This window comes from Ictalurus furcatus, chromosome 26, assembly GCF_023375685.1.
Source record: "Ictalurus furcatus strain D&B chromosome 26, Billie_1.0, whole genome shotgun sequence".
Taxonomy (NCBI): domain Eukaryota; kingdom Metazoa; phylum Chordata; class Actinopteri; order Siluriformes; family Ictaluridae; genus Ictalurus; species Ictalurus furcatus.
In genome coordinates, this window is record NC_071280.1 from 16,317,630 (window position 1) to 16,342,732 (window position 25,103).

General features: G+C 38.1%; 3 protein-coding genes across 4 annotated transcripts; 2 read left to right on the top strand and 1 right to left on the bottom strand.

The window, feature by feature from the left end:
* Positions 1-241: 241 nt before the first annotated feature.
* LOC128602351 (uncharacterized) lies at positions 242-6,882 on the bottom strand. Of its 2 annotated transcripts, XM_053616105.1 has the most exons (7): positions 6,414-6,882; positions 6,233-6,341; positions 4,045-4,383; positions 3,535-3,594; positions 3,196-3,318; positions 3,041-3,081; positions 242-2,962 (listed from the first exon to the last, which is right to left on the bottom strand). In XM_053616105.1, exons 1-7 carry the CDS (start codon positions 6,447-6,449, stop codon positions 2,615-2,617), a joined length of 1,056 nt encoding a protein of 351 aa, XP_053472080.1. In that variant the 5' UTR covers positions 6,450-6,882; the 3' UTR covers positions 242-2,614. The 2 variants fall into 2 exon arrangements, with proteins under 2 accessions (XP_053472080.1, XP_053472081.1); XM_053616106.1 differs by lacking the exon at positions 6,414-6,882 and having other exon boundaries at positions 4,045-4,405; positions 6,233-6,310.
* Positions 6,883-10,200: 3,318 nt separating this feature from the next.
* LOC128602340 (tetraspanin-1-like) lies at positions 10,201-17,619 on the top strand. Its single transcript, XM_053616090.1, has 7 exons — positions 10,201-10,336; positions 11,482-11,706; positions 12,228-12,302; positions 13,431-13,538; positions 14,696-14,827; positions 15,042-15,134; positions 15,361-17,619. Exons 1-7 carry the CDS (start codon positions 10,280-10,282, stop codon positions 15,400-15,402), a joined length of 732 nt encoding a protein of 243 aa, XP_053472065.1. The 5' UTR covers positions 10,201-10,279; the 3' UTR covers positions 15,403-17,619.
* A 751-nt stretch (positions 17,620-18,370) lies between these two features.
* On the top strand, positions 18,371-22,267 carry LOC128602341 (tetraspanin-1-like). The gene is made up of 2 exons (XM_053616091.1): positions 18,371-18,564; positions 21,950-22,267. The coding sequence occupies exons 1-2, from the start codon at positions 18,508-18,510 to the stop codon at positions 22,187-22,189; spliced, it is 297 nt and encodes a 98-aa protein (XP_053472066.1). The 5' UTR covers positions 18,371-18,507; the 3' UTR covers positions 22,190-22,267.
* The last annotated feature ends 2,836 nt before the right edge of the window (positions 22,268-25,103 follow it).

Consider the following 25,103-nt stretch of genomic DNA (forward strand, 5'->3'; position numbering starts at 1 on the left):
CAAACCATTTTGTAAGAAGTGCAAAACAGACAAAGTTGATGAAAATGATGAAAAAGTTATATATATATATATATATATATATATATATATATATATATATATATATATATATAATATAGGATATATATAATATAATATAATATATATCATATATATTATATCATATATAATATAATATAATATATATATATAATATAGGATATATATAATATAATATAATATATATATATAGGATGGGATCTGTGAGACAACATTAGACAATATTTACATCACATTCAGAAACATTAAAGGCATGTCTCACTAACGTACACAGTCTTGTCGGTTTAAATAAACATCAGATTCGCGTTGTACTAAGGGTATGAACATTTTTGCACTCAGCTGTACAGTATGCAATACCTTGCATGCACACACACACACACACACACACATACACACAGTTAGATAAAAGGTATGTTGTGTAACTAAAGGAACAGGTTGAGGTCGGACCCCTCTACACCTCACTTTGTTCCATTCCATCACTTTCTCAAACAGGAAGTGTGATCATTTGTTGTAGTGCTTGTGGGCTCCCCGCAATTGTTCTTTGCACAACACCACTCCTCCATGCACTCTCTAAATCAGTTTCTTTCAAGTAAAATTACAAATTTTATATCACATTATCTATTCAAGCATATCCCCCGGAGTGAAGGGTGCTGATTGAGAGTCAGTATTCAGTATCGGATTAAGCGAATGCAACTGATTGGGAACTTTTCACAGAAATGGATGATGAATGCAGGCACAGATCTTCCTGCTGTCCATCACGCAGTCACGCACAGTGTGCACAACCACAGATATTGTCAACAGGAGTGCAGGTTTATTTTTTACATTGTGGATATATTGCTTGTGAAGGGCAAGCAGTCAGTCAGGTGATGTGGGGAAAGTGGACCAAAAACCTCATCAATTTTCTACATGTACCATTCCGAGAAAAAAAAAACAAACAAACATCACTGTTAGGGCGTATACTACTTTGAAGTTAATACCTAGTGCACTGTAAAGATTCTAGGAAGGAAGAACATTGCAGTAATCTTGATACTGGACAGTCCCATTTCACATTAAAAAAAAAAGCCCCCCCAAAAGGCAGAGGGTGGCTTAGTGGTTTGTACGTTTGTCTCACGCCTCCAGGGTCGGGGGTTCGATTCCCGCCACGGCTCTGTGTATGCGGAGTTTACATGTCCTTCCTGTGCTCTGGGGGTTTCCTCCACCAGTCCAAAGACATGCATGGTAGGCTGCATGATTGACATGTCCAAATTGTCCATAGTGTTTGAATGGGTGTGTGAATGTGTATATGATTGTACTCAAATGGATTGGCACCCTGTCCAGGGTGTACCCCATGCTCCCTGGGATAAGCTCCAGGTTCCCCATGACCCTGTAGGATAAGATGGAAGGATGGACGGATGGAAAAGCCCCCAAAAATCACAAAATACATTTTCTCAGAACAATCCAAAAGTGCATGAATGTTATAAGATTCATGCCCCATGGAGTTGGCTGTATTAAGGGGGGAAAAAAACATAAAATCAATATTAGTAAAGACAATTCCCTATACTTGCATACTACAGCTTTGTTTTTTACGACACTGTCTTTACTACATGTGATCTATTATATAGATAAGCCTGTAACGATATACTCATGTATCAAAGCATGTGAAGGTCACTAATAAATATTAATTAAACTTAAACAGTGAACATTTTGGGAAACTGAAAGCTGCAGTAGGCTTGGAATGGGTGCTTTGTCTTTATTACAAACGGTTTTGGTTCTCGTGTTGCCAAATCTGTCAGAGATAATCCCACCAAGCGCATTCATTTCACACAGTATTTAGGTGTATTTCTGGAACAGCGAGATTTAATTTCAGTATATTTGGAAATCCATGTTTTTGGTTCACTTTTCTATGTGCCCGATGACAACCGGTCCAATTACAACACTGGTCTCAAGATGAAGACTGCTCTTGAGGTCACTGTAAGCTGATATTGGTCTTGACAATAAGTCTCAAAACTGAGGGGTGATCATTATGTGCTGGTTTTGCCTTGGGTTCTGGTTGGTATGGGTGTTGGTCAGTATGGGCCTGGGTCTTGTCTTGGTCTTGATTGGTGTGGAACTTGGTCTTGTCTTGATCTCAGTTGGTATGCATGTTAAACTTGTCTTGATCTTGGTTGGTTCGGGCTTGGGTCTTTTCAAATGCTCGGTTGGTATGGGCCTTGGTGTTGCCTTGGTTGGTATGGATCTTGGTCTTTTAATGGTCTTGGCTGATATGGGCCTAAGTCTTGGTTTGTTCTTGGTTAGTGTGGATCACATTCCCGTTTGGTATGGATCATGGTCTTAGTTGGTATGGATCCCGGTCCCAGTTGGTATGGATCACAGTCACAGCTGGTTTAATCTTAGTCATCACTGACAACTTAGCCCTCATTCCACACTGAGCATATTGTCACAAGCAATATATCCAACGTGTGAATAGGCCTATGCTACCAATAGTCCTATAGCAAATCACTTAAGTAAAGTTCTGAGCCCAGATAGTCTTTAACAGTTAGGGAATTAAACCCAAAACTGACCTCTGTTCAGTTCTCTGTAGCATTAGGAATTAGAGTTACGTGACTTTAATGGCAGCATATTCCGACGCCTCAATCTGTACATGAACAACTCTAACAGGTCTCTGTGGAGCACTCTCATGATTTAGAGTGGCGTATATCAACGGATTGTCTTCTTCCTCCATTTCCACGGTGTTACGGTCATGGCATTGTCTCGGTGATCCGCGACTGACCGGATGTCTTCCTGCTGATGATCGGTCTCTTAGAGATGTCACTCTGACAGGAGGGACGTCATAGACACAGGATGGTGGTGTGCTGACTTGGGCAGGAAGAGTTTGGGCATTGCTACATGGAGACTGTCTGGGATATACGGGTGGAGCAAGATCAGACACTGGGGTTGCTGTGGACTGTAGATTGGATTAGAACATTAGACATTTGCATTGTTAATCAGTAATCTAGTTAAGTAAGAAAGATGCATACTGTACCTGATTCTCATGTATTTTTTCTTTAATGAATTTTTTCTGTCCTGTTAAAATTGAACAGAAATGCATGTCACTGAAACTCTTGCACATGTCCAGTACAGAGCACTACTGGGTATTATTTTGCGTATGTAGAATAAGAGGGGAAAAAATCCACACACCTCGACACCGGATGACAGTTACACATACAACAACTACTATGAGGAGCAGCACTCCAATCCCACTGCAGATGTACACGTAGGACTGCAGCCATTCTTTATTTTCACCATTCGGATTTGAACTGTCTGAAACAAACAAAAAAACGTATTATATAAAGGCATTTCATCATCAAGTACTTCATGACTGTTGCAGTCAACGAGCAGATCTTTGCTGGTTGTAAATCACTCATGCAAATTAAATAAAATTCACGCCTAAATATGACCGCACTGGTCAAAAACACGACACAGTGTTACTCTTATGAGTTTGTTCGTGATATTAACTGTAAAAACAACAGTCCTTACTTGTTGTATTGTTTTCTTGGGTTACAACTTTGTAGTCAGTGGTACAATCTGGAACATCATCTGAAAGAATGGTATTATTTGTAAATCTGTACTGCCAGTCAAAAGTCAAAATCTGAAGAAATGGGTTCAAACGGGTTAAATACTCTAGAATTCGAAATGAATTACATAATAAATACATATACATATGAACCGAGAAATGTTTGTGAGGTTTATTCGACGGCAACAAATTCATAGAGAAAGATCTATCAGATAAAGGCAGATGTGGGTCAGTCAAATTACTCACTCGTAGCACATGACATACATTTGTGTAATCAGAGTTGATGCTAACTAATATATAACGTCTAGTATAAAATGTAGGGCAAATTTCAGCTTACTTACAGATTTTCTTTATATTATTTATTGCCAGTAGTGGGTAAATACATTTTAAAAAGTGTGTGTGCGTGTGTGTTCTAAAGCATTTGAACACATATTTGAATGAATATATTGTATATACGAGTATGATGTCGTTACCTGTCACAGTGACATTGATAGCATGGCTGACAGTAGGTGTAGGTGATTTGATCTCACATCTGTAAAGTCCATCGTCCTGCATGGATATGTTTTGGAATATCAGGAACCACATTCCTTTACTCTCATTAATATTTCTCTGTTCGGTTGTGATGTGATCAGAGTGTTTCAGAGATCTGCATTCACTCTTATGTTCAATTCTGCACCATGAGACATCAACATTCTTCCAACAGTGTGATTCAGTGACGACCGTGCAGTTGATCTTCAGGGAAGTCATTGCACGAACTTTCCACGCTGTGTTCCGCGGCACCATGATAGATGGGAAACAGTCCGGATCATTTTCTAAAAAACACAATCAAAAAGACTGACTCGAATATGGGAAATGCCAAAGTACACAATTCTTCACAATTATGCAAGATAGTTAGGCTACTTCACTTTTTCACAGGGTTCTTCCTAGAAACATTAAAGTTTCCCACAGAGAGACAACCAAAGGATCCTTAAGTTCTCAATTTAACACTTTTTTTTTTCTCTAAATGTGGTCTGGACAGACGTGAACTGAAAGATGATTAACAATGCAACCAAACTGTGAATCATCATCATCTTACCCCCTACACAAAAAAATCAGTGGAAATTAACTTTCTACTATTTTCTCAAACATTACGCATTTTTGTGAAATATCTTTCAGTGGGTGTGCATTTTTCACTGTAGGTGGGTGATGGGATGAAGGTGAGCCCCCCACCTCCTCCATCTTGAGCTGAAGGGGCACATCCTGTTTACAAGACCTTGCTTTAGTGCAAAATAACATTAGAAAGGGGGAAAGGTTTCAGAACTTGAAATGTAGTTGGTTTTTTTTTAGGGGAACAGGAAGAGGTTTTATATTAGCATAAATACAAGGGCTAAAAAAGGCTCATGATTAAGCGTGTCACTTTTTTTTTTTTTTTGTATATATAGTTATATGTCATTTGTTTCAGTGGGGAATAAGACACAACAAGCTACGCTGTTCTAGTTCAAGTAGCATTTTAACACAATCTTGTCAGCAAGGCACATTTCACTACCGACTTAAAATCCATCCCAGCCCATGTTTTTGTCGTAATTATTTTGCTAAATTACTATATATATTAAAAAAAAAAAAAAAAAAAAAACGACACCATAAGAGCATAGTTCAGACTGTTCAGCAGCAGGTGTGATCAAACTATGATACAGGTCAGACTTAGGGACATTCTGGCGGAACAAGCTGAATGCATTTGTCAGTATTTTCTATGTACATTTTCTAAATAAATTAACGTATACACGATTCTATTATTTAAAGAAGCCTTTAAATACATATTTAAAATAGGTCATTGCATTGCTGTTATTTAGTAGAGAACATGCAGAGGGCATTTTATATATATATATAGACTGCGAAAACATCATTAAAGAGCGCAAGAAAAACCACCAAGACAAAGAAAACATGACAGTTTACAACATGAATTTACATCAGTCCAGTTGCAGAAAATTTATAACATACGTCATTGTTTGTATTGTCTCGAGACAGTTTCTATTGCAAAAGTTGATCATATCTAACCTTATCGTGTTGTATCTTATTTTATCTTATCTAATCTTATCTTCAGCCCTTTTGTGCCAAATATATGTATATATATATATATATATATATATATATATATATATATATATATGAATATATATATATATGAATATATGTATGTACGGAACATATGGAGGGCTCTGGCTCTGTGGCCCATTGTTCTCCATAAAAACAAGGCAGACTTTTACACAACTAAACTGTAAATGTAAAGAATCAACTTGTTTCGTTCAGGATGTTCACGCTAACTATCCACACAGATGTATGGCAAGTTTACACATTTCAAAGTCGGAAAAACACTTTCATCTTGCACTTTAAACCAAAACAAACAACATAAACCACCACAACAGGAGGAAATCTCATTCTCAGAGAAACATAGAGAGGTGAGCGTATAATTACTCACAGATGAAGGCAATCCATTTTAGACCAGAGTCTCATTTTGTGCCCACAATTAAAGCTGTGGATTTTCATACTTCGTTAATTACTGTGCTTCTAATCCAGTGAAAGCTTGGTAAGGTAATTCGCCAAGTGAGCGATGACACTGATATTCAGTATGATGTAAATAAAGAGTAAATGATAAGATGATGAAATGTTAGGATGCTGACTTACCGGTTGTATTACTGGTGATTAGGGGTGAGAGCCACAGGTGGATGATAAGAATACAGAAGATCTGGGAGACGCAGCACGCCATGAAGAACCGGTGCCTGGTGGTGCTGACCTACACAGCATTAACTCACATCAACACACAGAGACGTGTTTCAGACAGAAAGGGTGAAAGTGCAAATGTTACCTGCACAATATTTGCTCTTGTCTCATCCGTTTGCATCGCTGTTTCGTTACCTCACTTCCCCTTTTTCTACTTCAGCTTCTCCCACCCTGTACGTTTGCCGCCTCATGTCCTGTGTGTTGTGGGGTTTTTTGACATGACTTCAACATGAATTTAGTCTCAACTCAACAGCACCATCCTGTGGAGCACAACTGAGGAACACACCATAGAGTCTGTTCATCCTGGTCAAGGGATCCAGAGCCTATCCTGGGAACACTGAGTGTGTAATAAGTAATACACCTTGGATGGGACACCTACTTGCATGTTGTTGGAGGTGGGCGGAAACCTACACAGACTTGTTAGTATCAGCGTCACATAATTTAATATGCAACCTAATGAACTATATTAACTTTTGTACTTTGATTACCAATGCTGAAATAATTTCACATTAGTGCAGAGAAATACACTCATCAACCCCTAACCGCTTTATTAGGAACACCTCAACACCTGTCCCTTCATACAATTATCCAATCAGCCAATCGTGTGGCAGAACAATTCATATAATCATACAGATACAGGTCAAGAGCTTCAGTTAATGTTCAACAGAACAGGGGAAAATGTGATCTCAGTGATATCGAGTATTTCAGAAAAAGGGCTGAAATCTCCGGAGATTTTCACACACGGCAATCTCAAAAGCAAAGCACGAGTTTGGGGCGAATGGTGTGAAGAAAACAAGATCAATAAATAAAATGTGAAGGAGAGAGGCTAGTTTTGAGCTGACAGAATGGCTACGGGAAGTCAACGGGGACCACTCGTTACGATCACGGTGCGCAGAAAAGCATCTCACAATGAGCTACGACTGTAGAAGATCGCATCCAAGATCGAAACCAAGAACTCTGAGGTTACAGTGGGCACAGGATCCCCCGAACTAGACAGCGGAAGATATGCCCACTGTACTGCTACATGATTAGCAGATTGGATAATTGTATGAATGTAAAGGTGGCTGGTGAGTGTAGCTTCACATCTACAACAAATATCAGGACTCACCATTCATCATTCAGCCATATATATATACATATACATATATACATATACTGAAATAAAACATTGATGATATCCCAGCTGTTCATGTACACAAGTGTATGACGTATTTAGCTGAATCTGGACGTGCGTCAGTTTGGTGTCAAGATACTGAATGGAAATTCAGAGGAAATGGCCTGTGAGAGACTTTTTACTATGATGGAGTTCGTCATGGATATGTGAAGTCTTGCTGTATTTTATTATTTCACATTTTTAGAAAGAAAGGAAACCTACAGCACTCATAACAACTCCAGCACATGTTGGATAAATACTTTCTGTAGCACTGATAAGAGTTAGCTCTCTAGTTTAAGTTCTGCTTTTCTTAGGCAGTCTCAGACAAAACAGTTGTAGCTGGGAGTAAATATCTGAAGCTAGGCTCGAACCATTCATGGTGCTGTTAAATAAGACAGGACAGTACATACAAGTACAATAAATAGTCAATGGTAAATATGAATAGTAAATATCTAAGTGTCCGGGAATGGCGGTAATAAAGCGACGCAGTGCTAATTGAAGGACTACTGGCTTGGAGATAAAAATTGTTCTTCAGGCTGGTTGTCTGTGATGGATGTGAACGGAAACGTCTGCCAGATGGCAGTTTCACGAACAGGAAGTGAGTAAAAAAAGAAAGCAGGGTGAGTGGGGATCTTGATGATATTGTGGGCCTTTCTCAAACAGCATGTTTCTTAAATGTCCTGTAAGGCTGGGAATTTGTTTCCAGTGATGAAGAGGAATGAGGAAGAGCAGCTGCCGTGCCAGACAGTGATGCAGTCAGACAGAATGCTCTCTGTGGTGCAGCACTAAAAGTTTGACACTATGTCAGCTCTCATTCTTGTAAATGGTCTGCACGTACATAGTGCGTTTTAACCTTAGCGGTTATACAAAGCGCTTTACACTGTTTCTCATTCACCTATTCGTACACACTCACACACCAATGGCAGCAGAGCTGGCCATTGCTAGCCTGCCGTCAGGAGCAACTTGGGGTTCAGTGTCTTGCCCAAGGACACGTCGGTCTGTGGAGGCACGTGGGCCTGGGATTGAACCACCAACCCTGCGATTAGTGGACCACCCGCTCTACCACCTGATCCACAGCCGCCCTAGTGAGTGTGCAGGCTCCAAGAGAGATCCTCCGAGATGTGGACACCAAGCTCTCAACTCTCTCCACTTTCACCCCATTGATGTAGATGGGAGCATGACGCCCTCTCCAAGGGAATCATCTCCTTGGTCGTGCTGACATTCAGAGAGAGATTGTTGTCATCTCCATGTTGAAAGTGCTCTGACTTCTTCTCTGTAGAATGTTTCGTTACTACTGGTGATGAGTCCCAGGATGGTTGTACTATCTGCAAATTAGTAGATGATGTTGAGCAGTCATATTTAAACAGGAAGTACAAGAGGGATCTGAACACACATCCCTAAAAGGCACCAGTGTTGAGTGTGAGTGTGGAGGATGTGTGGCTGCTACCAAGCCTGACCATCTGGGGTCTGCCCATCACGAAGACCAGGATCCAGTTACACATGTAACTATTAAGTCCCAAATCCTTCAGTTTGACTATTAGTTTGGTAAGGATGATGGAGCTATAATCAATAAACATCATCCACACATAAGTGTCCCTGTCCTCCAAGTGTTCCAGGGTAAAGTGCGTGGCCAGATGTTCAGAGCTATTTATTGTTTAAACAATAAATTTAACAGGACACACCTGTCAGTCACGTGAGTGGTCTGAAACAAAATGTGCTATGCTCTACGTCGTTTAACACATCTACATATAAAATACCAGAAAATAAACACTGTGAAATTCGAACCTTGATTCTCATATTGAAACCCAAATCAAAACGACAAATCAGCTGTAGCTGGATGTAAACATTCAAAGCTAGGTTCAAACCATTCATGGCATAACGGCCTTGTTTTGGAGACGTAACAAAGCCTAGCTCTAATGAAAGCTACAAAAATCATTGCAATAAATTGACAGGTAATGACACACACAGTTGAACAGTTAAAAGATAGTATTTGACTTAACAACTGCATTAACGTTGTCAGTCCTAATTGAATAGTTATCTTTTGTTTATCCAGACAGATATTTATGTCTGCAGTCTTTAGTTTATCCTGCGACTCAAGTCGGAGAACAAACAGTACCATCGAACGCATCATTTAACCGCTCTAACTCCTCAACATAACAATTATTATGTACAGTGGATGGATTTACATGATCACAAATTTGTCAGAATTGATGTAAAACCTCAACACACGTTTGGATTCAGCGAACTGATACAGATAAAATCATACGTGATGACTCCATTACTTCTGTACAGACTAGACTACACTTATTTTTATATTACTTGCCTGTTCATAGCCTTCATTTAGGAAATTATAGCCGATTTGTAAAAGTATAACCAGCGTACATGTGAAAATCAAACCAATGTTTAAATTACACCAAGACGGTTTATGAAATCAAATGACTGATTTTAAATTCTCCTGCAAAATTAAATTTTTCCAAATCTATTTTTATGAATACATTTTTTTTTAGAAATGCCTAACTGATTAAACATCAGTACTGTTTGTACTGCGTTGTCTTCCATGTTGTCATCTTGACTATAATATCGACCTTTTATCGGAATCATATAGGAAGGATTGAGCTCAGGGGAACTAGAACATTTCCCATGTCTGATCTTCTTGGTTGTGCAAAAAAACCTTTGACACAGCAAACACTTTAGGGTAAACTGCAGCAGTTCATTTCCTCTCACGGTTGGATTTGCAGTGCGTTTCTAAACATCAGACAGCTTGTCCGATTTACAGGAGAACTCAAAACACCTGTAAGATGTCTTTGAAAGGGATCCTGAAGATATTTATGATCATCTTCAACAGTGCAATCTTTGTAAGTCACATTTTCTTGAATAGAATACAGAAATCTTTTGTTGTTGTTATTTTTTTTAAATGATTGCTAATACACATATATAGCATTAATCGTTTTAGTATTTAAAGTGTGTTAATATTAGATCAGACCCAAGTGTGTTTATAGTTTCTATACATTGAAAAGTGAGATTGTCTGTTTGATGGATGTACGGCACAACGTAAACCGAAGTGTGTACACTAACAATAAAACTGGGAAAAATAAAATAATTTTAAAAAAAGGTGGTTGGGCCAAATGTGTAGAAGGTTGATTTCTACACTCCAAAACAGGAAAAGAGTTGATTTAATCAAATATTAAAACAGATCAACTAACATCTATTTTCAGTCATAACCCGGGGTCAGAATGAGCTAAGCTTCTGAAACCTTTTTTTATTATTATTTATTTATTTATTTTTTTAAACAGCAGTTTTTATGGTGTGGTTAAATAAAATGTATTTTATTTTTATTTATTTATTTAAATAAAATTGATTTTAGTTATCTTTGTGAAAAATACATGCAAATATTCAAATGTAATCAATCACACACATTCCCATTCACTCATTATAAACTGGAAATAAACAGAAAGTTTTAAAGAAAAGCATTAAAACCAAGAAAGACGAATGTTGAATAACTGAGCATTCAGATTCAGTGTTAAATATTCAGTATTTAAGACTCTCACTGTTTAAATGGAAGCAAGTGTGTGACACTGTGACATTTGTTAACTTGGTAACTTCTTTGCACGCTAGATCTTTCTTGAGATTTATCGAACATTAATCATCAGGTTTTACACAAATTTGTGGCGTCCGTGCCATTTAGACTGCAAACTGTCATGAGAGCAAAAGGGAGACAAACCAAACTCAAAGACTCTTTCAAATTCATGCAAATATTCTATAAAATGTTGCTTTTCACTCAAGTTATTGCTGATATCTTTTGTATTAAATTTGTAAAGCTTGCATTTTCTCTAGTGTTCTCAGACCGCCACTGTATACTGAGTGTCTTGGGTTGTTCAGTAGACCTACAGTGACCTGCAATATTCACTCTTCTTGAACTTTTCCACCTTTTATAGTGTTATCTTCCATCTTTCACTTCTGTTTTTTTTTTCCTCTGTGTTTTTTCTCACTTGGTCTTTAGTTAGCAGGAGCTGCGGCTGTGGTCATTGGCATTTTGGCAAAAAAGCATGCATTTGGATTGCTGAAAACCATTAAAGACAATGCCACAGATTTAACAGGTCTGTCTAATGCCAACTACGTGCTGATCGCTGTTGGGGCCGTACTCGCCCTCATGGGCTTCCTGAGCTCCGTGAGCTTCCTGGGCGTCTGTAAATCCGACTCCCAGAATAAGCGCAAGCTTCTGATTGTGAGTGACCTCTGACCCTGGTTTTCAATCACTCTTTTCTGTGAAAAATTTGCATCTTACCCCAAATGTAGTCAGACACCAAGGGTATGTTTAGTGTCGGATGTTTGACACTGGAGCTAAGAAGAGAACGAAGCTAACGAATCTATCTCAGCCACAATCTCTTCAAGCGACACAAAGCCAAAATTTTACTTCATTTATTTCTACTTCAAATGACATCATTGTGTTATGTCATTGAAATTTTAAAACCACAATTTGTAGCTCAAAGCTCAAACTTCACTAAGGTAGGACGTAGAACTAGTTGTCCAAGATGGCTGCCCTGATAATATTCCAGTATTCAGCTACATAGAAAAGTTCTGATCATTCCTATACAGCAGCCGTAAGAACAAAAACAACAACATTTAGTTTTTGTATGACACTAAACATACAGCATCTTGGCTGATGGCTACATTTGGGGTGTGTAAGCATTTATTTATTTATTTATTAAGTATTTATCTCATATTCAATGTGACATGTCCTTACAGTTTTTCATCGTCATGCTCATTGTGTTGATCATGGAGGTGGTTGCAGCAGTGTACATTCTGTTTCACAAATCTAAGGTAAGAGCAATGATTCTGAATATATAGTAGATTATTGTGTACACACAAGCATAACTGTATCTAGATCAAGGATCTCCAGTATCTATACCAAAAGGTGTGCTGGACAGATTTTAATCCCAGTCTCAACTACGTACGAAAGAATTCTGACCAATTCCAGGTTATCATTTTTGCTGCACCTTTCTACGATATTTCCCAAAATTACCGGCGTTCCCAGGTGGCCTTCCTTTGTCCCGTGAGTTTCATATCTGACCGTCTGCTCTCGCATATTGGGTCCATCAGGATCTCAGAAGATGTACACCTCTACTGTAGGCCCCATGCTGTACCATATATTCTGTCTTTTAAAAATTAAATAATTAACATTAGCATTTTTTTTTCTTTGAAACAGAACATGAGCTGGAATATGAAACAGAATAACAATTTTATAGCAGGTTCATTTTTGGAAATATATTTTCATCGTATTTCAAGAAAGTTCCACAAAGTATCAGTTTCTATAAAGCTATAAATTCCCCTTTTTGGTCAAAGGACTGCGCAATTTGCCATACATCCTTCTTTATTCACAGTCAACACTATTAACCAGATTCGATTTGACTTTTCTAGGAAAGGTTGTCATCACTGCTGACTTTTTTTTCCTCCCTCTGTGGTTAATGGTAGACCTTGGAGTTAAGCAACATGGAAGAACCTCCTAGTGGTGAAGGACTTCCATTTTTTAAATGAATATGAGCAGTTAATATGGACAGTGGTGGCTTGGTGATTAAGGCTCCGGGTTCCTAATCGGAAGGTCGGGGTTCAAGCCCCAGCACTGCCAAGCTGCCACTGTTGGGCCCTTGAGCAAGGCCCTTAACCCTTTCTACTCCAGGGGGCGCTGTATCATGGCTGACCCTGCGCTCTGACCCCAACTTCCTGACATGCTGGGGTATGCGAAGAAAATAATTTCACTGTGATGAAGATTCATTATCATTATCATTAATTGCCACATACAGACAAAATACAGACAAATACAAATGCCAGAATACAGACAAAAACATTCTGAAAGACTACAGCTACAGATTTTTTAAAAAACTAATGAGAAAAGAGGATGTGTTTGTTGTAGCGGTTAACACAGAAAGATTGTTTAATTTGTTTCCTCAGGTGGAGAAACTGTTGCAGGATATTCGTGTAAATGTTGGTAATCTCATCAAGGTGAACTACGGTGAAAACAACATGTTCACCTCTGCGTGGAATCAGATGATGGCTTTGGTACATCACATTTCACTGTTTTATTTCAGGCTGGAGCATTGAGCTGTATGGATGAATTAGACTAGTTTACATTATTATAATCAACATATGCATTTATTTCATTTGAGGGAGCACGAACGTTTGACTATTTCTCACAGCAACTCTAAGTAAGATATGTAACTAATATGGCTAACTCTGGTCTAGGCTAACTCTTTTAACTATGCTACAGTTACAGACCTAAAGCTTGCACTTAAAGGTTCATAAGTCAGAATTACAAGTGAGACCTGTGATTCTATTCACACACAGTAAATCCTTAAAGCTTTATAAAAACAATAATAATGATAACTCTCCTCCTGCTATCACTAGTAACGACTCAACTAGCTAAATGCTAGCAAAGTAGTTGTCACAAACAGACATGAGTGGCGTCCGATTTCTGTGTCTGAGTCTAGATTTGCTTCATTGTACTCAGTAATGTATTTAACAGAAATAAAAGAAAAGGAAAAAAAAAACTATCAACAGTCAAAATGATTTTCATGATGTAAATAAAGTTGTTCTGGCCCGTGCACGTATGCAGTGCTGTGCTCAAGTGCCATGACAATCACTGGCAAACCTCTTTGTCTTTGAGTTGTCTATGGACCTAAATAAAGTTACTGTTATTGAAATGTTATTGATTAAACCGTGTTTGTGCGGGGGGAAAAAAGGCTTCGGTGAAAAAAGGTTCCCGACCCCTGGTCTAATTCGTTCATTCCTTGCAGAAGTGGGACTAATTTACCGTCAAATAACCAAAATCGGTGTGTGATCTGAGGCGTTCCTTCATTTTCCTACTTCATAATTAGCTTTAGACTTTTAGAGTTTGTATTTGTGTGTTAATTCTAGAAAAATGTTAGAAAAAAAAAGCGGTACGTTCACTTTTACCCAAGTCGCTATTAAAGGAGTGTTTTTACTTTTACTTAAGGAAAGTGTTACTTCTACTACCACTGATTAGTAGCTACATATGGACAAAACTAGTTTCTAATCTCCTTGAATGAGCAGGTTAGAGTGCTTCTCTTAATTTAACAAACAATATAACACCTGAGATAGTACTATTGTATTATATAACTTTGTATTATTGTTGACTCTCAAACTAAAGTGCCAGAATGATGAGGTGTGTGTGTGTGTGTGTGTGTGTGCTCTTGTAGATTAAATGCTGTGGATACAACAGCTACGAGGACTTCACTGGCTCCCCGTATGTAAACAAAAACTCACTGTACCCCCAGTTCTGCTGCTCGCCAGCATCTGTACAGTGTTTTGAAGGAACTGCAGCTTCACAGGTACACCTCCTGAGTCCACTCCTCGACTCTGATCACAAACCTATTCATACTCTATAACCTTTATATTCACCACAAACAATTTCAAGGCTTTTCCTTCTCCTGAATCTGCTGATCTGGTTCAGGGTTAGACCTCTTAATGAGGGAGATATAATTTACGGTGGCAAAACCTATCCATCTTTGTCCTTTTGATATCGTCATGTCATTTCCTTTGCAGAGTGTGCACGGCTGTTTGGATACTGTGGTGAATTTGGTGAAAGATAACATTGCTTCGGTAGTGGGCGTGGCTATTTGTGTCATTGTTATAGAGGTACTGAAACCATAACACTACATACTCACAGAAAACTATATACATAGTGCTGAATTAGAGACAAATGTAGGATTGCCCCCCCCCCCCCAATATGGTGCAAAGCCACACACGACTCCCATCGTCATCTGGCCCAAACATGTCAACTGTCACGGGTCTTACATGGATATTTGTCTACATATTACGTGTAATGCTTGCAGTATATTGTGTTTTGTGTCTCTTTTTATAGGTTGCTGTGATGGTCGTGTCCATGATACTGTACAAGAGGTAAACCTGGAAACCTGCACAGTACACTGTGACCTCTCACATCGAACAGGATACAATAATAAAGTCTGAAATTACCTTGGTACAAAATTATACATATTCTGTCCCACATGTTATAGCCTCCAATGAGTACAGAAAAGAGTCTTTTTTTAGTGCATTTGTAATCCTGTATGTTTCTTTAATAACTTTGTACACTTCTATAGGCCAGTGAATAAAGGTTTTATATTGTAGATACATATAGTTTTATGTTTGTTCGAGTGTATCTTGTTTGCCAAGAAACTTCTGCATATGGACGAATGTGACGCCTCAAGAGCCGTTTGTTACAGCTGTAATTACAAAACAAAAACCATTGAAGACTACATAATTTAGAGAATACAAAATTGGAAATAAATATTCCATATTATGTAAGGGCTGGACAAAATTCTTTTAATTGATGAATTTTAAATGTAAGTTTTCAAGGAAGCAAAGTGGAGCAATTTTAGACACATTACATGAATCACTATTGAAAACCACTAGATAGCGATAATGCACAATACACTGGGGTGTATGTGTGTGTGTGCGCCACCTGCTGTAGAAGATGAAGGATGTCTGTCTAAAATGCCGGATGTGAATAAACCTGACTATCATGAAATTGTGGATTTCAATTAACTTACGTTCTTATTGAAGTCGTCTACTCTCACAAACCTGAAAAAAACCTTGTTTTTTAAAAAATGCATTCTGCCATTAAAAAACAGTACTCACCTATAAATACAGAGATGACGATTAGTGCGTAGTGGACATCTAGTTATTTCAAAGAATGCTTGGACCCCATTGATTGCTGAGTGCAGCTAAATTAGTTTGTATCTGTATGAGGTGTAATGTTAATACTTCAGTACTCACCTTTTTACCTGTGTGTTACTTTAAAGTACTCTACTGTACTTTTGCCTGAAAATGATTCAAGCTTAGTAGTGATAAGTAAGCATCATGTTAATAAAAGATGTTGATAAAACAGTTTGTAGCACAGAGTCTTAATAGGAAATCAGTTAATTGTCTGATTGGTCGTGCCCTGTTCCATCAATTAAAATATTTTTGGTTTTATTAAACACCCTAAACTTTAACATGTTCTTAATTCAGCGTCATTGTAGAGGCTTCGCCTCGCTCTTTGAAGAAACAGTTGAAAATCTTATTGGAAGCTATAAGCCAGTGTTCTTGCATCATAAAATGTAAGAGCCAATCATGTTTCAGTATGCAAATGCAGGTTATGATGCAGTACCGGTTTACCAAGGAAAGGGGATGTTGTTTCCATGTGGCAGATTCACACAACATTGGTTTGGTGAGGACACGGAGATTCTTATACACTTACAAGCCATGATATTAAAACCCCTGGCAGGTGAAATGAATAACACTGGTTACAATAGCTCCTTTCAAGGGGTGGGATATATTACACAGCAAATGAACAGTCAGTCCTCGAAGTTGATGTGTTGGAAGCAGGAAAAATGGGCATTGTTGTGCCCATGCTGAGCCTTGTCCACCTCCAGAAGCGCCAACACTGGGCACGTGAGCATCAGAACTGGAGCATGGAACAATGAAAGAAGGTGGCCTGGTCTGAATGAAGGAATCACATGTCCTTTTACAACATGTGGATGGCCAGGTGTGTGTGCGTCGCTTATCTGGGAAAGACCTGGTACCAGGATGCACTATAGGAAGAAGGCAAGCCGGTGGAGGAAGTTTGATGCTATGGGCAACGTCCTGCTCTTAAACCTTGGGTCCTGGCGTTCATGTGGGTTTTATTTCGACACGTACCACCTACCTACGGTTCAGTCCATCTCAAGTACTCAAATAATTGTAAAGTTGGTTGCTTGGGCGTTTTTAATTTTTCAGATTTCTTTGAGTGATTAACCAATAAACATTTTGTACATTCTTGTTCCTTCTTGTCCTAATGTAACGCTCAAGATTGCTCACAGTTCCACGTTTAGGGTCAATGTATAATGGGAAGGGTCTTAGTCTTAATTTTTTAGGGGGTACTTATTAAGAATAGTGTGCATGCAGATCATTTCAGGGTTTTTTATTTTAAATTTTTATGAGGGCAAGACATTTTTGAAAGCAGCAGTAAATGACGAATGAGCTGTAGACACATTCACCATAAAAGAACACCGCAGCTCTGTTTATGAGAACGTCCCACAAGAGTCGAACCTGTTCGTGGCTTAACACCCTTGTTTTAAGGAAATGACCAGCCTAGCACCAATGACAGCTGCAGAAGGCAGTGCAATAAACTGTCAGGTAATTTTGTGCACAATAAATAAAATCCTGAAAGAAAGGTATTACTAAATAACCGCGTTAAAGTTATCAGTTCTAACTGAATAGTTTTTCTTTTGTATACGTGTTTATCCAGGCTGAAACGTCTGTCTGCAGACTTTAGTTTGAGCTGTTGAGTGTCCAGCAGAGAATAAACAGCTCCACGGAACGCATCATTTAACCGCTCTAACTCCTCAACATAGCAAATATTATGTACAGTGGATGGATTTACATGATCACAAATTTGGCAGAATTGATGTAAAACCTCAACACACATTTGGATTCAGCGAACTGATACAGATAAAATCATACGTGATGACTCCATTACTTCTGTAAAGACTAGACTACACTTATTTTTATATTACTTGCCTGTTCATAGCCTTCATTTAGGAAATTATAGCCGATTTGTAAAAGTATAACCAGCGTACATGTGAAAATCAAACCAATGTTTAAATTACACCAAGACGGTTTATGAAATCAAATGACTGATTTTAAATTCTCCTGCAAAATTAAATTTTTCCAAATCTATTTTTATGAATACATTTTTTTTTAGAAATGCCTAACTGATTAAACATCAGTACTGTTTGTACTGCGTTGTCTTCCATGTCGTCATCTTGACTATAATATCAAGCTTTTATTCATAGAGGAAGGATTGAGCTCAGGGGAACTAGAACATTTCCCATGTCTGATCTTCTTGGTTGTGAAAAAAACCTTTGACACAGCAAACACTTTAGGGTAAACTGCAGCAGTTCATTTCCTCTCACGGTTGGATTTGCAGTGCGTTTCTAAACATCAGACAGCTTGTCCGATTTACAGGAGAACTCAAAACACCTGTAAGATGTCTTTGAAAGGGATCCTGAAGATATTTATGATCATCTTCAACAGTGCAATCTTTGTAAGTCACATTTTCTTGAATAAAATACAGAAATCTTTTGTTGTTGTTATTTTTTTTAAATGATTGCTAATACACATATATAGCATTAATCGTTTTAGTATTTAAAGTGTGTTAATATTAGATCAGACCCAAGTGTGTTTATAGTTTCTATACATTGAAAAGTGAGATTGTCTGTTTGATGGATGTACGGCACAACGTAAACCGAAGTGTGTACACTAACAATAAAACTGGGAAAAATAAAATAATTTAAAAAAAAGGTGGTTGGGCCAAATGTGTAGAAGGTTGATTTCTACACTCCAAAACAGGAAAAGAGTTGATTTAATCAAATATTAAAACAGATAAACTAACATCTATTTTCAGTCATAACCCGGGGTCAGAATGAGCAAAGCTTCTGAAACCTTTTTTTTTTTTTTTTTTTTTTTTTTTTTTAAACAGTAGTTTTTATGGTGTGGTTAAATAAAATGTATTTTATTTTTATTTATTTATTTAAATAAAATTGATTTTAGTTATCTTTGTGAAAAATACATGCAAATATTCAAATGTAATCAATCACACACATTCCCATTCACTCATTATAAACTGGAAATAAACAGAAAGTTTTAAAGAAAAGCATTAAAACCAAGAAAGACGAATGTTGAATAATTGAGCATTCAGATTCAGTGTTAAATATTCAGTATTTCAGACTCTCACTGTTTAAATGGTAGAAAGTTTGTGACACTGTGACATTTGTTAACTTGGTAACTTCTTTGCACGCTAGATCTTTCTTGAGATTTATCGAACATTAATCATCAGGTTTTACAAAAATTTGTGGCGTCCGTGCCATTTAGACTGCAAACTGTCATGAGAGCAAAAGGGAGACAAACCAAACGCAAAGAAACTTTCAAATTCATGCAAATATTCTATAAAATGTTGCTTTTCACTCAAGTTATTGCTGATGATATCTTTTGTATTAAATTAGTGAAGCTTGCATTTTCTCTAGTGTTCTCAGACCTTCGGACCGCCACTGTATACTGAGTGTCTTGGGTCGTTCAGCAGACCTACTGTGACCTGCAATATTCACTCTTCTTGAATCTTTTCTAGTGTTACAACCTGGAAATGTAATTGACTTCATTGGAGTTGTTACTGTGTGATTTGCACAACACAGTATGAAGGTGGTATTGTTTGGAAAACAAATGAATAAGAACAGATTAAACAGTCCCTTCCTGTAGAACCTTGGCTGCAATTACAGCTTCTTACCATTAAGTCTATCTGCTTTACACATCCTTGGATCCTGATATATTTGTCCATACATCTTGGTCAAATTGCTGAAGCTCATAATAATAGATAAAGACCATTGGTGTACAGCAATTTTCAAGTCTTGCCACATATTCGCAATCATACTGAGGTCTTGCCCTTAATCCTGAGCAGTAGGGCTGCACGATTATGGCCAAAATGATAATCCCGATTATTTTGATCAATATTGAGATCTCTTTGATTTTAGTGACAACATATTTTTATTGCACTTTCACATTTAAATAAACAGACCGCTGCTTTCCCCTCCATGTTGTGCTACATTCCTGCTAATGTTCAAATCTTTGCATCAAATTAGACTGATCTTTAAAGTGCATCATCTCGTAGAAGCAAAATATAAATAAAATTGTACCCAAAATATAGGATAAGTAAAAATAAAAATGCCATCAACCTTTTGATGCAAATCAAAATATGCAACTAAATGAAAACAATTCGGACGTCTGCAGAAAAGGCAATAACAGGAGGAGAGACGCAAGACAGTTTCTGTTAGGAGCACTTGTGAACCTAATGACAAAATTTTAGGAGCATAGTTGAAGTTTTTCTGATGGTAACATTAATGTGCCTCAATATAATATCCATGAGAAAACTTGAGCTGGTCAATTATGACAGAATATAGTGTGAGCCATGGCAAATTAATTTACCTTCTGATAAACTAAATTGAATATTTTCAGTTAATTTTACAGAACCGATGCACCGATCAGGATTTTTACGACTGAAACCGATCCAGATACCAATCTTTTTGTTTAAACTTTAATCAGGAAGTCTATCATAAACAGTTAAATGTAAGCTTTCTGCTCATGGTCACTGTTAATTGAATTAAAATAATAGCAATGAGAAATACTGTTGGTTAATTGATAAATAAACAAGCTTAAACAATAGAGAGTCCTAATTAAAAGTAGACTAACACAAGCATGACCCATATTAGGAAAAAGGCTAATAGCCTTCTAAGGAAATAGTGAACTAAGCTTAATGTCAAATTGATATTAAATGCAACCCATAGTAATTAAACATTATTTCATTTTATTTATATATTATGAAGTTATTATAATATCTATTTTTTTATTTATATTAGTAGATGCATTTTTGACTCCCTGTAGTTTTTATTCCGATTGTATTATACAACTCCGAACAGGTCACTCGCACCGGTGCGAATAAATATTTATTCACAGTCGCACAAAGTACTTCAGTCTCAAATGCGAGTGAAATGGTCACACTGTAGAGCCCTGAGTTTATCTGCAAAGTTTTTTCCCGTTCGGCGTGATCAGGTTTAATGTCCCCAACAACCTCCGTAGTGCCATTTAGCATCATTCTAGCTAGTGTCATGATTTCCCCTCGCGCAAGCACTGGAGCTCACAGAGAAACTGGCAACTCCGTTTCTGGGTTTTGGCACTACAAAATGACGTCAGCGCTGTGCCGCTCTATGTGATTGGCTGTAAGTGTAGGAAGCGCTTGATTTGAGTGGAGAAAACAGCAGAGTTTTCTATGAGCGCAGGACGAACTTTAAACGTCAATATCGCAGTCGATCATGTTCATTTAATCGTGGGCAGTCAAAATTGTAATCGCGATCGATATTCGATTAATTGTGCAGCCCTACTGAGCAGTTTCCTAATACTCGCTGATGAGAAGCATCCACAGAACATGATGCTACCACCACCATGCTTCGCAGTGCGGATGGTGTTTTCTGCGTGATTAGGAGCGCTGGGATTACGATAAATGTAGCACTCAAGTTCCATTATTGTTTCATCAGACTAGAGAATATTTTTCAACACATTTGTGCAACCTCCAACTTATAAATACACCAACAGGTGTATTTATATTGAGATCATGTGACATCGTGGGACACATATGTGCGATACATGAAATTAATTATATGACTTGGGATGGCAGTATCATTATATTTCAGTATCATTATATTTTGTGTAGATTCATGACATATAATCCCAATTAAATTCATTTCTGTTATCTCAGTGTTGAGAGAGTAAACAGTAGCTTACTTTTGCTAACAATTTCTTGGTATTCCACAGTTCACCAGCTAGAATTACAATTATAGCTCTTCCATCTTTCACTTCTGTGTTTTTTCTCACTTGGTCTTTAGTTAGCAGGAGCTGCGGCTGTGGTCATTGGCATTTTGGCAAAAACGCATGCACTTGGAGTGCTGATGACCATTAAAGACAATGCCACAGATGTAGTGGGTCTGTCTAATGCTAGCTACGTGCTGATCGCTGTTGGGGCCGTACTCGCCCTCATGGGCTTCCTGGGCTTCCTGAGCTTCCTGGGCGTCTGTAAATCCGACTCCCAGAATAAGCGCAAGCTTCTGATTGTGAGTGACCTCTGACCCTGGTTTTCAATCACTCTTTTCTGTGAAAAATTTGCATCTTACCCCAAATGTAGTCAGACACCAAGGGTATGTTTAGTGTCGGATGTTTGACACTGGAGCTAAGAAGATAATGAAGCTAACAAATCTATCTCAGCCACAATCTCTTCAAGCGACACAAAGCCAAAATTTTACTTCATTTATTTCTACTTCAAATGACATCATTGTGTTATGTCATTGAAATTTTAAAACCACAATTTGTAGCTCAAAGCTCAAACTTCACTAAGGTAGGACGTAGAACTAGTTGTCCAAGATGGCTGCCCTGATAATATTCCAGTATTCAGCTACATAGAAAAGTTCTGATCATTCCTATACAGCTGCCGTAAGAACAAAAACAACAACATTTAGTTTTTGTATGACACTAAACATACAGCATCTTGGCTGATGGCTACATTTGGGGTGTGTAAGCATTTATTTATTTATTAAGTATTTATCTCATATTCAATGTGACATGTCCTTACAGTTTTTCATCATCATGCTCATTGTGTTGATCATGGAGGTGGTTGCAGCAGTGTACATTCTGTTTCACAAATCTAAGGTAAGAGCAATGATCCTGAATATATAGTAGATTATTGTGTACACTCAAGCATACACAAGCATAACTGTATCTAGATCAAGGATCTCCAGTATCTATACCAAAAGGTGTGCTGGGCAGATTTTAATCCCAGTCTCAACTACGTACGAAAGAATTCTGACCAATTCCAGGTTATCATTTTTGCTTCACCTTTCTACGATATTTCCCAAAATAACCGGCGTTCCCAGGTGGCCTTCCTTTGTCCCGTGAGCTTCATATCTGACCGTCTGCTCTCGCATATTGGGTCCATCAGGATCTCAGAAGATGTACACCTCTACTGTAGGCCCCATGCTGTACCATATATTCTGTCTTTTAAAAATTAAATAATTAACATTAGCATTTTTTTTTCTTTGAAACAGAACATGAGCTGGAATATGAAACAGAATAACAATTTTATAGCAGGTTCATTTTTGGAAATATATTCTCATTGTATTTCAAGAAAGTTCCACAAAGTATCAGTTTCTATAAAGCTATAAATTCCCCTTTTTGGTCAAAGGACTGCGCAATTTGCCATACATCCTTCTTTATTCACAGTCAACACTATTAACCAGATTCGATTTGACTTTTCTAGGAAAGGTTGTCATCACTGCTGACTTTTTTTTCCTCCCTCTGTGGTTAATGGTAGACCTTGGAGTTAAGCAACATGGAAGAACCTCCTAGTGGTGAAGGACTTCCATTTTTTAAATGAATATGAGCAGTTAATGTGGACAGTGGTGGCTTGGTGATTAAGGCTCTGGGTTACTGATCGGAAGGTCGGGGTTCAAGCCCCAGCACTGCCAAGCTGCCACTGTTGGGCCCTTGAGCAAGGCCCTTAACCCTCTCTACTCCAGGGGGCGCTGTATCATGGCTGACCCTGCGCTCTGACCCCAAGTTCCTGACATGCTGGGGTATGCGAAGAAAATAATTTCACTGTGATGAAGATTCATTATCATTATCATTAATTGCCACATACAGACAAAATACAGACAAATACAAATGCCAGAATACAGACAAAAAACATTCTGAAAGACTACAGCTACAGATTTAAAAAAAAACTAATGAGAAAAGAGGATGTGTTTGTTGTAGCGATTAACACAGAAAGATTGTTTAATTTGTTTCCTCAGGTGGAGAAACTGTTGCAGGATATTCGTGTAAATGTTGGTAATCTCATCAAGGTGAACTACGGTGAAAACAACATGTTCACCACTGCGTGGAATCAGATGATGGCTTTGGTACATCACATTTCACTGTTTTATTTCAGGCTGGAGCATTGAGCTGTATGGATGAATTAGACTAGTTTACATTATTATAATCAACATATGCATTTATTTCATTTGAGGGAGCACGAACGTTTGACTATTTCTCACAGCAACTCTAAGTAAGATATGTAACTAATATGGCTAACTCTGGCCTAGGCTAACTCTTTTAACTATGCTACAGTTACAGACCTAAAGCTTGCACTTAAAGGTTCATAAGTCAGAATTACAAGTGAGACCTGTGATTCTATTCACACACAGTAAATCCTTAAAGCTTTAAAAAAAAAAAAAAACCTCTCCGCCTGCTATCACTAGCGACTCAACTAGCTAAATGCTAGCAAAGTAGTTGTCACTGTCATATCACAGCAAACCAGTGATTACATTTCCCATCCTGCACTGTGGCCTACAAATATGGCCGCCATGGACTACACTTCACACACATGTTCACCTTCACTGGAATTCTAATCACACACACCTGTTGCCAATCTCACACTCACTCACTCCACACCATATAAGAGACTTTTTGCACAGCATGACTTTGCCTAGTATTGAGTGTATTCTCGTTACCAAGCGGTTATTGCTCATTTCGAGTCATGTTTATTGACTTTATTACTCGTTTCGGATTCTAGCCTTGCCCAGTTTCTGCCTGTTTGTAGATCGCCTGTTTTGACCACACTCTTGTATCATGATTTTATTTGTCTGCCTGTCTCTCTCTATTAAACGTCTTTTACTGCACTTGAATCCGTCCTATCCTCCCTTACGTTCCGGAATGTGACAGAATACTAGGCCTCAGCATGGATGCAGCAGGAAGACGGAGGAGACGTCACGCTAGGAAAACCAAGCAAACATCCCAGCTGTAGATTCAGTCCAGTTTCCTCAGTGGACTGTAGTAGATCTCCCAGAGCAGTATGATGGGTTGTCAGGCGAGCCTGAATATTTTCTTGTGGACTGCCAGATCTATTTTTCTAGCCTTGTGGACCCCAAGCCCGGCGAGAAGCAATGGCTAGGGTTCCTGTTGTACCGGTTTTGTGGCCCAGCATGCCAGTGGGTGCAGCGTCTAGCAACC

Excerpts from the sequence above, each read along its gene's own strand:
- LOC128602351 (XM_053616105.1), bottom strand. The coding sequence starts at position 6,449 with ATGCAAACGGATGAGACAAGAGCAAATATTGTGCAG. Across the intron at positions 4,384-6,232 it reads AATCACCAGTAATACAACCG|AAAATGATCCGGACTGTTTC; the intron begins GTAAGTCAGCAT and ends TGTGTTTTTTAG. Across the intron at positions 3,595-4,044 it reads TATCAATGTCACTGTGACAG|ATGATGTTCCAGATTGTACC; the intron begins GTAACGACATCA and ends CCATTCTTTCAG.
- LOC128602340 (XM_053616090.1), top strand. The coding sequence starts at position 10,280 with ATGTCTTTGAAAGGGATCCTGAAGATATTTATGATCATCTTCAACAGT. Across the intron at positions 10,337-11,481 it reads TCTTCAACAGTGCAATCTTT|TTAGCAGGAGCTGCGGCTGT; the intron begins GTAAGTCACATT and ends CTTGGTCTTTAG. Across the intron at positions 12,303-13,430 it reads TTCTGTTTCACAAATCTAAG|GTGGAGAAACTGTTGCAGGA; the intron begins GTAAGAGCAATG and ends TTGTTTCCTCAG.
- LOC128602341 (XM_053616091.1), top strand. The coding sequence starts at position 18,508 with ATGTCTTTGAAAGGGATCCTGAAGATATTTATGATCATCTTCAACAGT. Across the intron at positions 18,565-21,949 it reads TCTTCAACAGTGCAATCTTT|TTAGCAGGAGCTGCGGCTGT; the intron begins GTAAGTCACATT and ends CTTGGTCTTTAG.